The sequence below is a fragment of the Rana temporaria genome, chromosome 3 (assembly GCF_905171775.1).
Source record: "Rana temporaria chromosome 3, aRanTem1.1, whole genome shotgun sequence".
Classification (NCBI taxonomy): domain Eukaryota; kingdom Metazoa; phylum Chordata; class Amphibia; order Anura; family Ranidae; genus Rana; species Rana temporaria.
Window position 1 is genome coordinate 408,767,444 of NC_053491.1, and position 22,486 is coordinate 408,789,929.

General features: G+C 40.8%; 1 protein-coding gene across 5 annotated transcripts in view; it reads left to right on the plus strand.

The window, feature by feature from the left end:
- Nucleotides 1–14,877, plus strand: part of PAX8 (paired box 8) — a 43,031-nt gene extending 28,154 nt beyond the window's left edge. For 2 of the 5 annotated variants that reach the window (XM_040345976.1, XM_040345977.1), the window contains exons 10-13: nt 1,366–1,554; nt 5,560–5,658; nt 10,787–10,876; nt 13,718–14,877. In XM_040345976.1, coding sequence (XP_040201910.1) covers nt 1,366–1,554; nt 5,560–5,658; nt 10,787–10,876; nt 13,718–13,794 — 455 coding nt within the window. In that variant the 3' untranslated portion in view covers nt 13,795–14,877. The remainder of the gene's footprint in view (nt 1–1,365; nt 1,555–5,559; nt 5,659–10,786; nt 10,877–13,717) is intronic. The other 3 variants (XM_040345978.1, XM_040345979.1, XM_040345980.1) reach the window with 2 other exon arrangements.
- Nucleotides 14,878–22,486: the final 7,609 nt, after the last annotated feature.

Sequence of the window (22,486 nt, forward strand, 5' to 3'; positions counted from 1 at the left end):
TTTGGTATGATCCCAAATATGTAAATCAACTGTATATTTAGCTGTTTACGCAGAGCTAAGCTTCAGCATTACTAAATTACAATAAAAAAGAGCAAAAACTAAAGCCTCATACACACAATCCAACTTTATGGCCATAGTTGTCTGATGGGCATGTTGTGTCGAATAATCCGACCGCGTGTATGCTCCATCAGACAATTGATGGATGAATTAACGACACCAAAAGTTGGCTGTTTATGCTCACCAATTGTTGGGCAATAAATCTGTTACGTCAGTTTATCCGAGCGTGTATCCAACTAAAATCCAAAGTACAAGCATGCATGCTCAGAACCAATGCTAAACATCAGACAACAATAGCAGAAGTTGCCCAAAGGGTTGCGGTAAAGAGCTGAAAAACCACATGGTTTGGTGAATGTTGGCAGAAAATGTTGTGTGTGTATGCATACCAAGTTCATGGCCATCCACTGAAAAGTCGGATGGAAGTTATATCATGTGTACGAGACTTTACAGTATATAATAGGCAAAATAATGTTTATAATCAGATAACTATATAAAGCAAACTATACATAATAATTTCCCAAGATGGTAAAAGGTCAGTTCACACAAAAAAAGTATATTTCAGTTTCGATAAGTTTAGGAGGGGAAACCACCTTCAAAATTTGTATATCTCTTAATGGTAAGATCTGTACATAACTGTATATGTTTCTGGGTCTGCACACCTGAAGTGACCATCAACAGAGGCTTCCACTCTATGTGTAGGATTTTTTAAATTTATTTTGTAAGGAAAGCAGCAGAAGTTTATGACACATACAAACACCCAATGATGGTAGGGAGATCTCACTGTTGGGCTATCTAAGCCAGGGTCTAGTCCTTATAGGCCCAACTTCAGCCACAAATTTTGGAATGTTGAAGATTTTCATTGCTCTTTGACTTCACGGGAGGGATTCTCCTTCACTTTCTATAATTGTTACACCATGACAAAAAAAAAAAGATAGATGACTTTTGATTGGTTACATATTAATGGATGCCTATAGCCATGAAACTACTAAAATTCAACCTGGAAAATCTTCATTCATTTGCACATATAATTTAAATGTAGACGGATTTGCATGTGGTTTACTGTATATGTCAAAATACACTAAATAAAACTGAGAAAAACATAATTTTTCTCTGATTTCGTTTCTTATAAATTCAGCACAGAAAATTAATTTTGCAGAACCATTATAAGTCATTAGGAAATACAATGTCATTATATTCACAGTGGGATTTGTTATTTTACACACGGCTCCATTAACCAATCATGTACCTCACACTTATTTTGTTTTGTTATTTTAAGTTTCCATTTTTCATCTCATTTCATTATTACAGAGCTGTCATCATATAACATTAAGCAAGAGCAATCTGACAGTTCCAGTGCAGGCTCCACCCCTCCATCAATATATAGTCCTGCCTTTTTGGATCTGCAGTCAATTGGTTCAACAGCTGCAGCCACACCCTACAGCGCATTTTCTCCTGCAGCTTCTGTGTATGGACATTTCACCTGTCAGGCAGTTACAGGTATGGATGATTGATAGACGCTACAGTATTCACAAATGCTGCAGTATGTTACCTACAAGATATTTTACCATTCTTTTGTAAAAGATATCCCCCCCCCCCCCCCCCAGAGAGCAAGCAATTGAGCTGCAAGTTTGAAAATGACTTGCTATACTATAGTTAGACTTGCCAAGATTCCCAAATTTGTTGCACAATTGCAGCAAGTCCGCATTGCATGACTCCAAATCAACATTCTTTGCAAACATTCTGCAAGTCTGCTGCAAGATCTGGTTTAGTTATGTTGTGCAATAGTCATCCCACCAAAGGGGGCACTGTAACTTGCAGAGCTCTTGCTGTAGCTTCACCACTGCAACTTTGCTTTAGCTAGAGCTTGTCATGCAACTTTTCTACAAATTGGAAAAGTATCAACTATAACTTGTGCTTCAAGTGCTCTGCAAGTAGACAACTTGCCAGTGAAAATGTGCATCAAGTCAACATACTTCAGAGACTGCCACAAATTTGTGGCAAGTTATCCTTGCTATCTGGCCAATTATATAAATTTTTTTAAATATTCACTCCCACCTGTCCTGCCTAATCTGTATTAAAATGATCTGTCTACTTATCTATTTTTAACCAGCTCTGGTCCAGTCATGTGATCCTGCTGCTCCAAATCGTACTGTTTTTCCCTTATGTCATTAATTGTCTATGGTCCTTCCCAGATAGCAAGGATAAATTGCCACAAATTTGTGGCAGTGTTGAATTGTAAGTCTGCTAACTTGCTGCACATTTTACCTGGCGAGCTGTCTACTTGCAGAGCACTTGAAGCACAAGTTCTAGTTGACACTTTTCCAATTTGTAGCAAATTTGCATTGCAAGTCTCTAGCAAGAGAAAAGTTGCAGTGGTGAGTCTACAGCAAGAGATCTGCAAGTCACGGTGACCCCTGTGGTGGGATGAATATTGCACAACATAACTTAACCAGAACTTGCAGCAGATTTGCAGAATGTTTGCAAAGAAAGTGGATCTGGAGTCACACAATGCGGATTTGCTGCAATTGTGCAAAAAAAAAAAAAACTTGTGAGGCCTGAAAAGTCTAGCAATAGCTAAGCAAGTTATTTTCAAACTTACAGCTCAATTACTTGCTATCTGGGTGTATCATATATCCCCACTACATTAATGGCAGACTTAATGGCCCTTGGTTATGAAACATTCAAGTCATAAAACCAGAATTTCAGTTGTCATGCCAACACCACACAACACTTTACCTAATAACTCTTATGCTTCTCCTCAGAATTCTTCTCCTCAAAATTCCTAAAATTGTTTTGTAAATTAGCTGGTGACATTTTTCGAAACGTAATATCTTGCCAGGTTGTCACACACTAAATTAGATTTAAAAGCAGGGATGTGGTAGGGGATCCCAGGCTTGCAAACCAAGGGGAAGTGGGGGGAAAGTTTAGGTTGATGAGAAAAAAGACGGGGGTAGGAATCAATATTTTCACCATATTTTCACAAGTTAAACAGTAGGCTGGACAGTGGCACAGAATTTAGAACTATTGAACTCTGGAAAGTCTTGGTAACTCACTTATCCTGCTTAATCATACAACACATACAACATGGCTGAATTGGTTCAGTATGAGTATGTACATTTCCATGCAAATCTTGAAATCTAGAAAGTACACTTCTGTGTAGTTTATGTTTCTTTTATCAATCTATTTTTTTTTAATGCAAAAATATTTTTTCTAAAAATATTTTTAATATTCCTACACACCTAAAAAATGCAACTCAGAAAAACTATATTTAAACAGTAATGCAAATTGGGAAGTAATTAAAAAGAATTGACTATTATTCATGCATTCTAAACAAAACTTGATATTGACAATTCTGATTTTGAAACCATTCATAAAATGTAATAGCAACTCAAATCTCAGAGGAAAAAAATGATTGATGACTGATGTTGAAAACCTTGTTGTTCTTTTTCTAACCCATGCCTTAATGGTGTTTCTGAAATATTAGTTTGTTGACTTTTCATAGTTACTATTTGCTATAAGGCAAAAAGGCCAAAGAAAAAACATTATAATATTTTCTTCTAAAATCAGAATAATACCTTCCCAAATAAAATACAAACGTACAGTACTTTTTTTCTTCTAGAAAACTAGAAAAGGTTGTGCTTGAAGGGAATATGTCTACTTTTACATGACATGAGATAAGAATGTTCCAAATTCATAATATGGAAAAGTCCTGTCCCCTTGTTATGAAGCCATGTCCCTTGTTGGACATCAAGGCAAGTACACACAGCACACCCTCTGCAACATACAAGGGGAATAATTAACCTGTGGTCTCCTGCAGGGAGTTAAGTTGGCCAAACACTGGTAGAATTTCATTTAAAAGTTCATAATGGAATTTTCAAAAAATTATTTGTCCGAGTAATCCATCTTGTCATCACCAAGTCAACTAAATAGAATATGTGTCATACAAAATATTTATTTGTTAAGAGTACCAACGTACTATATTCATTTAAGTGAAAATCATTTGTTTGAGGCTATCATGGACTTTAATGGTGCCATAGAAGGACTTACGCACATGGGTACATTTATAAAAAGTAGTATTTATTACAGCATTTAAAAAAAAACACACATATACACAGACTGATTATAACACAAAGGGCATTCAATTGCTCTAGATGGACTGGACAATGATGATGGCAAAAATGCTGATACTTTAAAACCTCTCTCATAATGTATATTTCCCAGATTCTTCTCATCATGTTTCACGGATAAAGCTCTGCTTCTTCAGTTTTTAAAGCCGACCACAGAAATGTATTTCTACAGAAAAGAAAATAATAATTATGATACCAGTATGACAAAAGGCAAAAATGTGTACTTAATTGCAAAGGCTGTGCAAGATCTTACCCTCAATGTGGCCATGGATGTGGTGCCACAGTATACATCCATCCTGGCGAATATGGGAGCACTACAACAGAGGGCATAAATTCCTAGTCTGGTGGTGCAGAAATTTGTCATCAGATAGGGAGCTAGGAAGAATCTGAATTTATACATTACGTGATTTTAAAGTATCAGCCTTTTTTGCCATCAACATTATTGTCCAGTCCTTGGAGAGCAATCGGATGCCCTTTGTGGCATAATCTGTCTGTGTATATGTGTGTTTTTATATATTTACCCATGTGTGGAAGTCCTTATATAGTACTGCGTCAACTAAGCCCTTCAGATTTTATCCAGACCTGATACTTGTATGGAATCCCAGACTTAATAAGTAGATTGTTAGCATGTGTATAATATGCATAATGTTCCCAAACAAGAACCACATTAATAGTTAGAATTTCCTTCGTTCTATAAAAAAAAATCTATTTTTTTTGTCACTACGTTTGAAAACGTTTGTCGTTTTGACCCCACTAACCATTAGAAAATCCAACAAATCTTGTGAAAGCAAACATTTTCAAGCGAAATACTACTGGTGTATGTCCAGCTTTAGACAGGCCAGTTCATTTACGTGTGGACAATACTTTTTGTGTCTCTCTCTGGCAAAAATATATTTGCAACATAGCTATTAATGGCTCACTTTTGGTTCATTCTAAGCTTTGGGAAGAATAATAGCAAGAATATGTATGCCAAGGAAGAATCACTGTGGCGGGTTGGAATGATCAATGGATTCAAAATTAATATAGCGTTAGACAAAGGCAGAGGACTCCAAATTGTGGTCTTAGGGCTTGATGCTGCCCTTTGCTAGCCTCTATCTGACCCTTGGGGTGCTATTCCTGTCAATGATATGAGGCAATATTCCTCCCACTGACACCAACAAAGAGGCACTATTTCTTCCACTGATACAGAAGATGGGGTACTATTACTATCGCATCTTCTATGGCAGGCTTTACTTTGGAGAAATTTCTTCTTGTGTCTAGCAGGCAGCAAGACAAGAGAAATCTCTGTAATGGAACACAGATGACAGGGGTTGTAACTAATTCATATCTGGGTTGCTACAAGGAACGTCAATATTGCCTCTTTAATATTTTACAGGGCGTGAAGTTGTGGGGCCAACTCTGCCAGGGTATCCACCACATATACCTAGTGGTCAAGGAAACTATGCTTCATCTGCCATTGCTGGAATGGTTGCAGGTATGTTATGGATACCTTTCTTACAGGTTGCTCTGGTTTCACTTTCCTCTCAAGCTAATGCTTTCCAATATGGAGAATGTAATGTCTGTGCCAAATAGACTATTTAAAAATGTAATTCCCCTCCATACAGAATACAATCTACGTTCTTGTAAAAATTCCATTTACTAACATTTGGAATTTTTTGTACCTGAAATCTCTTTGATATCTGAAACAGTATTAGTAATGTGGACCAGATATCTCTATTATGTATGTGAGAAGTAATATTGTTAGACCCTTGACCAGCAGTCTGATCGAACTGTATATACAAGAGATCTGCATGGAAAGAAACATTGGTGATTGTTGCTCCATACCTGCAGTTCTGAGGATCAGTGACTTCAGCAGCTGCCAATGGTTCTACCCTGCTATAGGAACAGCTCTAGGGAGAGTTAGGGCTTGCGATGATTGGCAGCTTGATTTTAGGTGGATTCAGTTTGCTTTAGAGATCAGTTTGAGATATTTCTGAGATCCATCAAAGTTCCTTTACAGGTGCTTCTGGCCTGCAGTTGACCTCCTTTTGGTCTGCAGTTCACCTCCTTTTGGTCTGCAATTCACCTCCTTTTGGTCTGCAGTTCACCTCCTTTTGGTCTGCAGTTCACCTCCTTTTGGTCTGCAGTTGACCTCCTTCTGGTCTGGTTAATTTCCTTCTGACCTAAAGCTGACCATTTTTGACCTTCAGTTGTCCTCCCTCTATGCTGCATGGAGTTGCATTTGCTTTCCCCTTGACTTATATGAAGAGAAAAAGCGGTTCTAATGCAAATAAAAGTCCATATACAAAGACCGAACCCTAAGCTTAGCTCTGATGGGGTGAACATGAACATGCTCATGAGAATATTGGAGTGGGGAGATTATGTGCAGTTGGATATTTTTCCTAATATACAACTACCACCATATGTACATGTAAATGTATCCATAGACATATGATGATGATATCTACCCAAATCAGCCAGTTTCAGCCAGACTAGGAAATAATTGCTCTATCAAGGAATACCAGCAGGCACTCCTGACAAATGTGCCCTAGGGAACAATTTAGCTGGGTTAGATTTTCTCCAGCCAGTCGCTATTGTTTTTTCTCAAGATTAAACTGGCACTGGAGACATCTAAACACTTCCTTTACAATGACAGAACCCCATGGATGCTCAGGTAATACTAACATGCCTGTACATGGACACATTACTTAGCAAAAATAATATTGTTTGGTATTTATCCTTTTAAATATAAGCTTTGTCTCACTGGTACTGAATTCCTTTACTGTTAGATGCCACCACATTTAGCGGGGGTTTATATTTGTGGAGGTATCTAGTTACCAAATGTCATCTAGCGCATATATATAATATGATAAAGCGCCATTGAGAAAATGACTGACCCCAGGTGACCTCTACAGGTATATTTAAATGAAAGAGAAATGCAGAATGCCGATTTCCCCCCACCCACACAACTCACAGCTCCGGAACCTGCTGAGCCAGCGTGTTACTGTGTTACCACGGAGATGCGCTTAATGCAGCGTTAAAAATATAAAGTACTTATGCCCCCTCCCCAGCCACACACACCCGCACGCACACACTCCTTCCTCTCCTGGAGCGTGAAATGAGATTGGTCAAGATAAATAAAGAGAAGCAGTTATAGTTTAACTCTGTGTGTATATGAGACAGAACTGTTCTCAGCTCCCAGTAATCTGCATGCTCATTTATCCTTCACATAGGCATGTTAGGTTAATCTACTTAGGGTGCAGGATGCTTTGGGAAAAATAATGAATATTTTATTTAACAGTTTTAATATACAATTCTTTAGTACACAGATTTAGTAAGGAATATATTGTAATAATCGACAATAAATATAGGTTCAACTATATATTATAATGCCTTTGTATTGGTCTATCAACACGAACAATGTAATTTCAGTGTTGGGTAGAATACATTTAAAGTATAGGTGCTTCACCTTTAGAGCTGCAAGCTGTCTATCATCAGCAGGAATGTCCCTTATATTTAATTAATCATGTTGTACTGTTCTAATCATAGAGCGACCTAGGAGTTGCTTGGCCCCCTAGTAAGCAAGACATAAGCTTATTTATACATCTCAACATTCTAAGACAAGTTATGCCGCGTACACACGGTCGGAATTTCCGATGGAAAAAGTCAGATGGGAGCTTTCCATCGGATATTCCGACCATGTGTATTCCCCATCGGACTTTTGCTGTCGGAATTTCCGACAGACTTTAGATAGAGAGCAGGTTCTCTATTTTTCCATCGAAAATTCCGACTGAGTTTTGCCCGATCAAAAGTCCAACCGTGTGTACGCAGAATTAGGATTAGTGTGACAAGAAAATGTTCCCGGAAAAATAAGTGGTCTCAGCAGAGTGTTGCATAGGAAACCAAATATTTGGTGCCAAAGGGCTTTAGTAATGGAACCCACAGTACTTGGGGATCCCATCCACACTTTGGCATTCCCAATCCTCCTGTTGCATGTTAAATACATAGAATGTTAAATACATTAGAAACCCAACCAGGGAGAGTAGAAACTTATAGTAATAGCTATGGTAGATGTTTAGACCTGGGGATTCTAGTACAGAATCAGATAGCTCACCATAGGAGGGCCTTGGATTTTTAGGAAATCAAGCTTGTGGTGTAAGTCTCCAACATTTACCAAAAAAACTAAAGGTCAGGTTTAGGTGGACTGACTTCTTAAAGACGTGGCAGGGGTGGAGCTGGAAACACCAGCAAGGAGATATAAGACCCTAGCTGGTGTTCCAGTATTCTTCTCTTCTTACCCTACAGTATATAGACATAACAGGACAGAGGATTAGACAATAAGGCAGATTGCATATGTTTACATATGGTGGCCTTTACAGTGTTTTTGGAAAATTTCTGTTTTCCATGAATACCGTATTTAAAGTGGAGGTTCACCCTAAAAACTAATTTTTAACATTAGACTAAGCATAGTAAGTTCATTTACTTTCGGCAGGTCTTTTTTTTTTTTCTCCGTACATTCCTTTATATTCTGATTTGGTTCCGCGTTCTGATGACTCCGGGACTGGACATTCATATCCCTGCCTCAGGGTTCCGATGACTGCGGGACTGGGCGTTCCTATCCTTCAGTTCAATGATTGACGGCTTGTGAAACAGGTCCCCTGTCGCACAACGCGCGTCACCAGATTTCTGGAAATAGCAGAGCTGCGAGTCGGCACTTTACGGCGCCTGCGCAGTCAGCTCTACACGGCGGGCGCAGGCGCCGCATAGTGCCGACTCGCAGCTCGGCTATTTCTGGAAATCTGGTGACGCGCGTTGTGCGACAGGGGACCTGTTTCACAAGCCGTCAATCATCGAAGCGAAGGATAGGAACGCCCAATCATCGGAACCCGGAAGCCCTGGACAAAATCGGAATATAAAGGTATGTACGGTGAAAAAAAAAAAACCTGCCGAAAGTAAATGCCCTTACTATGCTTAGTATGCTAAATGTAATGTTAAAAATTTATTTTTGGGTGAACCCCCGCTTTAAATAAGCATTAGATAATAAAGTGTATCTAAATCATAACAAATAAATTCATCAATTTTCCCCCTTTTTTTCTGCTAAATATTTTAATAAAACATTTTGTGATATATGTTCTGTAATACCTGTCAGTCCTGCCAGAAATCCAGTGAGCTTGGAACTTCTGTATGTAACCTGACAATGCTACCTGTACTGCGCAGAAATCCCAAGCAGTGTTATTCGCCCTGCCCATTTCTTATATGTGGACTACAGAACTTCTTATCTTATGTTATGGAGATGAGGAGAAGAAGAGGTGTTCTGTAGTCCAAATCAGAAGCAAGCTGTCGAGGGCAGTGTTTCTCAACCTTTTTTCAATCAAGGCACCCTCTGCAATTCCACACAATCTCGAGGCACCCCATTCTAAAAATTGAAAAAAACTAAATTAATAGTTTTACATAATGCAGCAACACCCATATGTGTAGGAAATCCCAACATTAGCGATGCTTTATTCTTCCAAAGCAAACACCCTTGCACACTGGTACTGATTTGTATTCCAGTGATTCTCTTCTCCCTCACTCCGCTAATGTGATCCCAGTGATGATAGAGAGGGGCAGGGAAGGGGCAAACAAGGGGGCTGTGCAGGCGCCCAACGTCCTCCTTATCGACCAATAATGTCATTGGTTGTTAGGACACTGGCGGCTACAAGGTTTTAATGGTGCACAATGAAAACCTGTGGTTTTATTAAACTAATAGGCAGGCTTGATCCACCTGCTGGCCTGTATACAATTTTTGGGCAGTTTCTAGGCATTTTGTCAAGGCACCCTGGTTGAAAAAGGCTGGTCTAGGGAACAATCAAAGAAGAAACGGCTGCACACCACAGCAAGTCCTTACACCATTTATTGTATGATATCCAGATAAAGTGACACAACCAGGACTCAAACAGGCTGCTGCTAGTTGACGCGTTTCACATAAACACTGTGCTTAATCACACAAAGTACAGTTAAGCACAGTGTTTGTGTGAAACACATCAACTAGCAGCAGCCGGTGTCCTGGTTGTGTCACTTTATTTTGGAGACCATACAATGAATTGTGTAAAAACTTGCCGTGGTGTGCAGCCGTTTCTTCTTGGATTGTATGCATTATGGAGGAGAGCCAGGGTGGGCGTCCATGTGTGGAGTCTATTAGGATAATCCATCTCACCTGGAACAGCGTGTCTTTCATTATCCAAGCAGTCTAGGGTGACAACAGTGCTCCTACACAAATACAGTACAGTGAGTGAAAATAGTCACCCTACAACAGGCGTATTACTGGCAGGATTGCCATATGAAAATATAGGAGAAAAAGCCTGAAAAAATAAAACTAATGCAACCACAGCTTTAAAGGACTGGTGAGCTGCAATGAATTACATTTTGTGTTCTTGGGCTTGGATACAATTTAAGCCTCGTTCCTGCCATCAGGTGGGTTCCTTTATCATAAAAATAGTTCCTATTAGACTTTTGTAGGGGTCTGCAGATGGGTGGGCAGGTTGTCCTATGAGTAAGATATCAGCCGCATTGCACAGTCACACTGTTAAGGTAAGATCTTCTGCCCGCTGTTCTATGTGACCTGACAGCTCTTGTTTTCCCAGCAGGAAGCGATTACACTGGTAATGCATATAGCCACGGGGCTTACGCCGCATACGGAGACAGCTGGCGGTTCCCTGGTTCCAGCCTGCTAAGTAAGTACATTGGAAATAATAGGTTTTGTTGCACATTTATTAGAAAAAAAAAAAAAAGGAGAAGAAGCAGTGACATTATTTTTCAAGCACAATGGTCTTTCTACCAGCTTTCCTCACTTCTCAGCACTGACTGTACCTATTATCCAGGTATATGTTGGCTATGACTATAGACTATATACAGGCTTATTCAGGAAGACAATATGTGGTAACAAAAAGCAATCAATAATCATGTTTTAATGTTCTGTTAACAGTAATGAAACGTGATTTGTTGTATTGCAGTTTACACAGCTCTATCTAATAACTCAACAATGGTCGCCAAATGCTTCACAGGTACAGAAATGTATTCCCACCCATTCATTTTGTCATCAAAATTTCCCTATTTCAGACAGAAGTCAAAGGTCTCACTATCATAAAATAAAAATAATCATAAAAAAAAGAAAAACAAGCCTGCTAATACTATTAATCAATACGTCACTACTTTACCAACAAATGTTACTTCTGAAACCCATAGGTGTGCACAGTCTATTGCATTAGGAGCCCTGGGGCTTTGGTAAAAGATCAGGGGTTTAAACAGGGGGAATCTGCACGACAAAGGTGTTTTTAGGGTGTGCCCAGGCACACCTGGCACACCCTGTGCACACTCCTATGTCTGAAACCCAGGAAGACTTTATGCCAAAAAAATAAGACATGGCTTGTTTAGCACTGTTGGTTCTTTAACTCCAGCAAGAAAAGTGTCTATTGTGCGTCACAGGGCCACAGGACTGACACTTATAAAAATTTTTAATAGACTTGGCTCTGATCAGCAAAAAAAGTACCTTCATTATTTAGTATAAAATACCTTTAGGCTGGGTTCACACTAGCTGCAGCCGCGGCTCCGGTGCGTCCTTCTTCTCTGTTTCATGGGCGAATCAGGTCCGAATTTTTGCCTGAATTCAGACCTGAAACTGAGCCAAAGAAGCACAGGATCCTTTTCCAGTGTGGACCATGGCCACACCCGCCCCGGAGATGTGTGAACCGGCTCCATTGCGAGCCTGTCACAGTCTCCTGCCATGCGAATTTTATGCGTAAAAACCTGCATCCAATTCGCATAAGGGTGAACCCAGTCTTTACAGTCAATACACGGCAAAGTTTGTGGTAGATGGTGTCTGGAAGGTTTTATCACCAAGCAGCTTCAAATCTCTTAGGGACTTCAGTGGCAGGACTTTCTGTATTTAAGTTTCCTGGTTCCACACCTTTAAATAAAAAGGAAAGGCATAGGAAATCCTAGTTTCCCTGCTGTATTTATATTCTATTTCATATTGTGAAGTATGCCCCAGGTCTGGGAATATGTTAAAAGTGGGTCAAGTGCTTAGCATTTAAATGTACAGAACCAGAACCAGCAAGATCTTACCACTGAAGTCACTTATATATACTAATGCCTGTGGTGCTACTTATGCCACCATGTTCTATGTATAACTCAAAGACCAATTCTGGTTCTGTAGCTCATTGCTGCCCAGGCTGCCCAAGCTATTTTTCATTTTGCACAAATATACAAAAATGTTGTACGTGAAAATGCATTTAAAATTCCAAAACAATATGTATGTTCGAAAAACAGGGACCTTGTAGAATAAAGTGGTGGTAGTTACAAATATTTTTGTTCAATCCCCCTGGTAATATTTTTGTCACATAATATTTGTGCTACAATTTATCAAATTGATATTTTCAGTAAAAAAAATATTTCAAGTAAGGCTGGCCATACATTATAGTTTTTTTTTTTTTAAGCACATGTTTAGAGCCTGAGGCTTAAAGAAAAAAGGGTGGGCTTGGGGCACAAAGCACTGCGCCCTGAGCACACTCAGTTGCGTGACAATAGCAAATTAATATTTGCTATTGTCTTCCCGATTCTCCTCCCGGCCAATCAGGAAGACCCGATTGTCCAAGAGGAGAAGCGACCATATTGGCCGCCAAGGAGGAAGCTACTGAGGAGGAGACTCAGGGTGAAGCCGTAGAGGAGGAGGAGACGCAGGAAGGAGCCAAAGCTGTCCGCCACTTAGATGGGGTAAGTGTGGGGCTGGTGGAGGGCCGAGCGAGCGATGCGGGGGTTTGACTGATTGACCGGGTGGTTGTGGGTGTTTACCGCCCCCCCCCCCAAAAAAATGGAGCACCAGCTGCCATTGGGTCTAGCTCTGACTCGGCGGGCAAGGGGGGTTTGGACCACTGCCGAAAGACCACTGCTTTCCCTCAGTGAGAAAAGGTCATTCTCTACAATTCAGTTAGGATTAGGATGGGATTATCTTTAGAACCTGTATTTAGGATATAACATGTACCATGTTCCAGCAACCCCCCGACCCTTGATTCCCCCTCTTACCCCACAGCTGCCGTCATATTTAAAATTGCCCACCCGCACAGTCGCGTCGTTCGTTCACAGAGCCTACCATGCCATTCAGCTCGTATTTCTCAATGGACTACAAGTGTACTGATCAGCACACTCATAGTCCATGAACACTTCCTCCAGCTTTCTAACTGAAAGCCAGTACAGAGGGGCAGAAAGCTGGAAGTGACTGTAGGAGCCTGACATTCACCTATGATCCACTGAGTGTGGGTGCAATGCTTTGTGCCCATAAGTGCCCATTTTTTAAATGTAAACATATGCGCATTTATTCTTTTTTTTTTTAAAAGGTAAACTTGAAAAACAAAACACTGTCAGGTTATGTCTAGCAATGTCCAGATTGATAGCTTTGACTGACCCATTTTTATGTGCTTTGGACTTTTAGTCATGTGGTCTTCATACTATGTGTAGATGGCTTACCTTTCTTTATATTGCACCAAATAACAGATTTCTCCCCTTATGATACTTTCCAGGTTCTCCCTATTACTACAGCTCTGCTGCAAGAACTGCACCCACCTCAGCCACTTCTGGAGCATACGACCTCCTGTAGTTTGATAAAGAGATCGCCTACCACCATAGCCAGGCCCTGGGAAAGTGACCAAAAAAGATGCCGACACGGAGGCACAGTGACAATGTTACTATGGACAAATCTTTGGTTATCATTTATCCATTAATACTTCTCCTGAGCAGAACAAAAAAAAAAAAACACTTTTAAAAAGATGTCTGTCAAAGTTACACAGAAGGACCAGAGCCGTACTTTCCATTGTTCATCATGTATGCTTTACCCAAAACCCTACATCACACTGTGCACAAGGACAAGTACAGGGGAGTCGGTGTCAGCGAAAGCTTTTGGAGCGGCTGTTTGCTCATAACTGTTACCAAAGGTTGAGTTCCTGTCAAACGGCAAGTCTGCAAAGAAAAAAGTATACAATTATTGACACAGAATATGCATTTACTGGTTGTTGGGTTTTGTCTGGAGTTCCCTCTTAGTTTTTATTTTTCCATACTTCCCCGACTCAAAATTAGAAAAAAAAATGTGGCCCACTAAAGAAGTCTCTGATTCACTCAAACTACACCCACATTTTCAGACATTGCTTCTATTTCGGACAATCCCTGCACCTCTCTGGATTTGGAAGCACAATCAGGATTGACAATGCAAAGACGTATGCTGTATACAGCATAGGAACCTATGGAAGGCTCTCTGTATATTCAATCTATAGAATAAGGTTTGTATACGGGAGTAGAATGCAGGTGCCATAAAACATCTCCACCTAGTGTGCAAAGATCAAAATTGCAGGGTTGGTGGCCCTGTACATAGTGTGCGCATGTGTACACACACTCTTCTGTCACAATGTTTACCTCATGCCTGAAGCTGGGCATTATGTGTGCTTTAGCTCTCCCTCTGCAATAAACATGGGATCTCAGAGGTCAGTGTCGGTGCACTGCACCCCTAGTTCTCACTTAATGCCAATGCATGGAATCACCTACAGGACCACAGGGATACAGACAAGACGGTGCTTCCTCTGCACTACTGTACTTTCTCCACAATCTGTGTACATACCTGAGTTACAAATACTGTGTACATAAATTATTTGTATAATAAAATATTTTAAATAAATAAGCATGAACTACACTTGGTTGCGCACTGTGTCTATTGTAAAGAGAAATATTGCATATGAATTTGAATGTTCTTTTTTGTCCAGCAGGTTTCTTTCTTTGTTTATTAGGCACTGCTAAAAGGAAACGTAGATTTTTTTTTATTTTTTTACCGAGTCGGAGTCAGATCAGTATCCTCCTTAATACTGTGTTCAGATAAGGCCCTACAGAGTTTCATTCAGAGAGAGACAGTCTGAAATGAAACAGCTTCAGTGCTTAAAGCGGAGTTCCGGCCACAATTTCACTTTTTAAATATAAATACCCCTGTAATACACAAGCTTAATGTATTCTAGTAAAGTTAGTCTGTAAACTAAGGTCCGTTTTGTTAGGTTGTTACAGCATTTAGACACTTTATAAAATAGAAATTGACTGGGGCCATCTTAAGTGTGGGCATCATGAAGCCAGACTGTATGACTTGCAGATCTTGCACATGCTCAGTGCTGCACAAGCATTGTCAGATCAGGTTTCAGCACCTGTGCTGTCCAAGTCACATGATTCTTTGAGACTGGGGAGTGCACAGACTCCTGGAAAGTTACACCCACTACATTCCCAGGAGTCTGTGCGGTGCATTAAGCACCTAGGTGCAGGAAGTGGGAAGATTAACTATTCTGCCTAGCAACAACACTTTGAAGGCATCTAAAAAAAAGAAAAAAAATTCGTAAAGGACTAATGACATTTTTTTTAAAACTACTGATGTAATGTTATATTTATGGGTGTAACTCCACTTTAATCTTTAAACCACTGATAATACTCTGCAAATCCAGCATTATTGATGCATTATATTATAAAGCGCATGTTGAAGAAAAAACTTACAGTGGGTAAAATAATTATTTGATCCCCTGAAGATTTTGCAAGCTTGCCCACTTAAAAAAAAATATATAGACCCTTAATTTCTTTGTATCATAGGTGTATTTTAAATGATAGAGACAGAATATCAACCAAAACTCCAGAAAATACACATGATACAAATGTTATAAACAGGGCCGATCCGCCCTATAGGCTCACTATGCAAGCCACTTAGGGCTCCGTAAAGCTGCAGAGGGCCCCCCAAATTACTAGAGGCCCCACCTGGTGAGAACCTGGTGAAAAGTCATTTTCGGCCCCTCACCCTGCTTCTCAACTCGCTGGCTGCATGGGAGAAGAGGTAAGAAGTCAGCACCCCCAGCTTCTCACTTCAATGTAAGATGTCATTACCGACAGCAGAACACCCCCTCCCCCCGCTTCTCAACTTTAATCTTTAATCTTTAATGTAAAATGTCACTGTTGGCAGCGCAACCCCCCCCCCCCCTTCTCAACTTCAATGTGACATGTCATTTTCGGCAGCCCCAAACCCCCCCCCCCCCCCCCGCTTCTCAAGTTTAATGTGACATTTTGCTTAGGGCCCCAGGGAGGTCAGGATCGACTGGTTATAAATTGAGTTGCAGTTTAGTGAGTTTTTGATCCCCAAGCAAAACATGACTTAGTAGTTGGTGGAGAAAGCCTTGTTGGCAAGCACAGCGGTAAGATGTTTCTTGTAGTCGGTTAGCAGGTTTACACACATCTCAGGAGGGATTTTGGTTCACTCTTCCTTACAGATCTTCTCTAAATCCTTAAGGGTTCTTGCCTGTCACTTGGCAACCCAAAGTTTCAGCTCCCTCTATACATTTTAATAAGATTAAGGTCTGGAGACTGGCTAGGCCACTCTATGACCTTAATGTGCTTCTTCTTGAACCACTCCTTTGTTGTCTTGGTGGTATGTTTTTCGTCATTGTCATGCTGGAAGACCCACTCACAACCCATCTTCAGTGTCTTGGCTGAGGGAAGAAGGTTCTCATCCAAGATTTTACAATACATGGCCCCATCCATTGGCTCCTCAATGCGGCAAAGTCAGCCTGTACCTTTAGCAGAGAAACAGCCCTGAAGCATGTTTCCCTTAGCAGTACTTGTGCTGTCTAATCTGTTCCCTTTTGTGCTGTAAAAAACCTGTTTGATCCTGTCTGTGTCTCCCTATGTAAGCTGACCACAGCAATCATGGCTGCTGATCCATGATACTGTGGTCAGGTTACGTGCCTCCATCATCCCGCTGTTCTACCCTCTCTTGTTCTCCCTCCCTGCCTGTCAGCTCCTGTGTGTGAGGCTGTGAGTGATCTCTTCCCCTCCCGCTGCTAGTAGAAGCTGGTAGTAAAGTCAAGGAAAGATTACTGTCATGCCCTCTGTTTTACTAAGCTATACTACACTGTGTACATGTTTGTATAAAATTATACCTCTAAATACCTTCTTTTAGATATTTTCTGGTCAGTCATGTGACCTCAGGCTGCTCTCCTTCCCCAATCTAGGGGCTACAGCGGGAGGGGTTGTGACCTCTCAGCTAACGTCATAGGGGAATATCAGTCCCTCCCACTGTAGCCCTTAGATCGGGGAGGAGAGCGGCCGGAGGAACCGATTTCTCAGAAAAATAAAACATGAAGACATGGTAGGATGGGGGAGTTTGTTCTGAATATTAAAAATGAATTACATTTTGGTTTGTATTGCTCAGATGCAGTGTAATTCCATTTTAAATAGGTAGTGTTAAGACAAAGGTCCAGCAAGGAACATACAGTATCAATACTGCATCAAATTGTCGTCCCAGAATGAAGCCTCTTCTAAAGATGATGCACAATAAAGCCCTCAAACAGTTTGCTGAAGACAAGCAGACTAAGGACATGGATTACTGGAACCATGCGGTCTGATGAGACAAAGATAAACTTATTTGGTTCAGATGGTGTCAAGCGTGTGTGGCGGCAACCAAGTGAGGAGTACAAAGACAAGTGTGTTTTGCCTACAGTCATGCATGGTGGTGGGAGTGTCATGGTCTGGGGCTGCATGAGTGCTGCCGGCACTGGGGAGCTACAGTTTATTGAGGGAACGGTGAATGCCAACATGTACTGTGACATACTGAAGCAGAACATGATCCCCTCCCTTCGGAGATTGGGCTGCAGGGCAGTATTCCAACATGATAACGACCCCAAACACACCTCCAAGATGACCACTGCCTTGCTAAAGCTGAGGGTAAAGGTGATGGACTGGCCAAGCATGTCTCCAGACCTGAACCCTATTGAGAATCTGTGGAGCATCCTCAAATGGAAGGTGGAGGAGCGCAAGGTCTCTAAAATCCACCAGCCCTGTGATGTCATCAAGGAGGAGTGGACGAGGACTCCAGTGGCAACCTGTGAAGCTCTGGTGAACTCCATGCCCAAGAGGGCTAAAGCAGTGCTGGAAAATGATGGTGGGCACACAAAAAATTGACACTTTGGCCCCAATTTGGACATTTTCACTTAGAGGTGTACTCACTTTTGCTGCCAGCGGTTTAGATATTAATGACTGTGTGTTGAGTTATTTTGAGGGAGCTGAAAATTGTAGCAAAGTGTAATATCTGAATGAATGAAAAGATATAATAAAATATTTACAAAAATGTGAGGGGTATACTCACTTTTGTGAGCTACTTTACTTGGTCTGGCTTGAGCTCTGTTCGCCTGTCAAGAATCTCAATAGCCTCTGCAGTTGGTTTACAAGTGAAAAAGGATGTGACATCATAGAACACCACAGATCTCAATGGTTTCAGTGGACAGGACATGAGGTAAAATCTGCAATAGGGATACAGATGACAATAATAACGTAACAGAGGTTCTAGCTCTTACCTACTCTACTAAACCTATTCACATACAGATATCAATATTAAAGGCCCTTTGAGATAACATACAATAAAGTGAAATTAAAGTCTCGTTTTTTTTTTGTTTTGTTTTTTTAAATAACAAACATGTTATACTTACCTGCTCTGTGCAGTGGTTTTGCACAGAGCAGCCCGGATCCTCCTCTTCTCAGGTCCCCCACTGGTGCTCCTGGTTCCTCCCTCCTGCTCCCACTACAAGCAGCTTGCTGTAGTGGCACCCAGGCAGGTGTGCTCCCGTACGTTGACACACAGAGCTGCTGCTCGGCCCCACCCCCTCTGTCTCCTGATTGACTCACTGTCCAATGGCTCCCGCTGCTGCCAAAAGCCAATCAGGAGTGCGAGTCCCTGGAGAGGCAAGGGTCTCGTGGACATCACTGGATTGAGAGGGGGCTCTGGTATGTATTAGGGGAGGTCTGCGACACACAGAAGCTTTTGTACCTTCATATATAGAGTAAAAAAACATTGTGCCTTCACAACCACTTTAACTAATAACATCCATATTCATATAGAAATAATAGCTGAAAATATATTACTATAACCCTGTAACAAACCTGGGCACTGCAAACTGAGCATATGAAATAGTAATACCTAAGCAGAGGCTTTCCTCATTGAACACCACATAATAAAACAATCAGTGGATCCAGAGACATAGCAGTCTATGTATTGCTATTAGCCAACAAGGCTGCTCATCTCATGACATAACCCTAAAGGAAGGATAGAGGACCAGAGCCAAGTCTGAAATCTTGATGAATGAATTTTCAGAAAAGTCAGTTAGTGATTTGAAGGTGAATATTTGCATGGCAGGTGAATATTTGCACATTTTGGACTCTTTAGTAGTAGTATCCAAAGGGAGAATCAAAGACCAATGGCCCATCAAAATATTATAGATCCTCATGATATCCCAGCTTAAAGTGGAACTACACTTGATCTGAGCACCACAAACCAAAAATGCTTTTTAAATCATTTTTAATATTTAAAACAAACTCATCCATCCATCCATGTCTCCATGCTTTATTTTGTTCAGAAAACTTTTTGAAAAATACCCCCAATCATTTGTGGTTGTGGCCATCTTGAGTAAGGGCAGATGATTTATGTAGCATTTACTTCTTGCAATCCACCTGTCCTTAGCTCAGACATGCAAGCAGGAGGGTGTGCTTAGCTGAAAAGGCCCCTCCTCCCCTACTAAAGACTCAAAATGTTCCTTCTGTTAAAAAAAAGTTTGCAGGTAAGTGTCACATAATGGGCTAGTATGCAATGCATACTAGCCTATTATGCTTTTAATTTGCAGGGAGCAAAAGAGGAAGTAAAGCCTCATACACACGATCGGACTTCCATCTGACTTTTCTGTGGATTTTTGTCCGAAGGGGTGTTGGCTGTGAACTTGGTATGCATACACACGGCAGAACTTTTTCAGCCAACATTCAGCAAATCACATGGTTTTTCTGCTCTTTACCGCCACCCTTTGGGCAACTGCTGCTATTGTTGTCTGATATTTAGCATTGGCTCTAAGCATGCGTGTCTGTACTTTGGACTTTAGTCTGATGGACTTGTGTACACACGATCGGATTATCCTGCATCAAACATTTGTTTGAGAGCATTCACAGCGAACATTTGTCTGTTGAAAAACCAAAACCAATTATCTGATGGAGCATACAGACAGTTGGATTGTCCGATAAAACTGTCAGATCGTGTGTATGGGCCTTTAAACTCATCAGGGTTTACTTCCTCTTTAAAGGTGAATCATTGGAAAGTAAGAATTATATAGGGAGTACATATCACCTATATTAGCGTGCTGGCAATACATCACAAAAATGCCCTGCTGAGTGACATTGTATTTAAAGGAATCTGTTGAGCTATGGTATCTGCCATTAATGAGGCAAGCAGAAGGTCAGAGGTCACATGAAATCTGACAGTTGCAGGCCTGTCAACTTTACCTCTCAATATTTCTTGTATTTTCTGAGTGTGAAGTGTGCGACAGATTTTCTATTCTCTAGTTGTAATATAAGTAGATGTGTGTGGTAGGAACACTGGACTCCTAGGTGACAAAAAAAGATTCAATGATACAAGGGTAAGACTATTGGAGGCTGCTCTAATCAACATTGTATATTGAACAAGGCCCCTGGAAAAATCTATAGGGTTTTCAAAGGACAACACCACAACAATTGAATAAGTCCAGGCAGGGGGGTACAGGCAGTACACCTGTAAGGGGCCCGGAGGTCCCCAAGGGCCCGGATGGCAACCCCCCCTTTTTTTTTATGGGTCCGGAGGTCCCCAGGAGCCCCCAGGTCCCCGGATGGCAACCCCCCTTTTTTTATTTTTATAAAAAACATTTTTTTTTATATATTTTTATTTTATTTTTTATTAAAGGGCCCAGAGGTGTATATATATTTTTTCTTTATTATTATTATTATTAAAGGGCCCAGAGGTCCCAAGGGCCCCGGATGGCAACCCCCCGTTTTTTATATACATTTTTTTTTAATATATTATTTTATATATATATATATTTTATTAAAGGGCTCAGAGGTCCCCAGGGCCCCATGTGGCAACCCCCCCCCCTTTTTAACTTTTTTTATAAATGTTTATTTTTTTATATATATTTTTTTTATTAAAGGGCCCAGAGTTTTTTTTTTTTTTATTATTAAAGGCCCAGAGGTCCCGGATGGCAACCCCCCTTTTTTTGTAATTTCTTTTTATAATTTTTTTTCATTTTTTATATATATATATATATATATATATATATATATATATATATATATATATATATATATTTATTATTAAAGGGCCCAGAGGTCCCCAGGGCCCCGGATGGCAACCCCCCTTTTTAAAAAAAAAAATATATATATATATATTTTTTTTTCTTTCTTTTTTTCCTTTTTATTAAAGGGCCCAGAGTTTCCCAGGCCCCCCGGATGGCTACCCCCCTTTTTTTCTCAATTTGCGGCAGCCCCCCCGCTTCTCAATTTCAGACGGCACCACCCCCCAGTTCTCTGCTCCAGGGGGCCCATGCCTGAAGCTGTGTAAGGGACCCCATAATTCCTGATGGCGGCCATGCGTCCAGGTAAAGGGTTTATTAACAAAGTACAAAAGTATTCCCAATACTTTTTTGTTTCCTTATATACAGCTACGCCATGCAGTAGTGGAGCAGTTTGGGCTGAAAGATGTATCTTTACAACCGTCCAAATTGGAGGCTCTCCTGATCAAAGATGATCACTGTAAGCTAGGCTTCAGCTATTACTTATGCCGCGTACATGCGATCGCAAATTCCGACAAGAAAACCGTGGATTTTTTTTTCGACAGAATTTTGGCTCAAACTTGTGTTGCATACACACGGTCACAAATCTTGTCTGAAATTCCGACCGTCAAGAACACGGTGATGTACAACACTACGACGAGCCAAGAAAAATGAAGTTCAATGATTCCGAGCATGCTTCCAATTGATTCCGAACATGCGTGTTTTTTTGTGCGTTGGAATTGCATACAGTCGATCGGAATTTCGGACAAGAACTTTTCTCACAACCAGCTCTCACAATTCCGACAGAAAAAGTCCAATGGAGCCTACACGTGGTCGGAAATTCCAATCGTGCGTACGGGGCATTAGTGTTGCTTTCTTCCTCGTCCACTGGGATGGAGAGAATCACTAGGCAAGCTGATATTCCTTCCTAGATTGAAGAGGTGTGGACAGAACTCAATCAGACCAAGGGCGGATCCAGAGTCTAGTCTCGGGAGGGGCACTGCCAGAAAATAAGGTGTTGCTTACAGAACTCAATTATTTGTGTTCGGTGTGTCCGCTGCAATGTTGCAGTACCGCTAAAAAATCAATGATCGCTGCCATTACTAGTAAAAAAATATTTAAATATAAATGCCATAAATCTATCCCATATTTTGTAGACGATTGTCA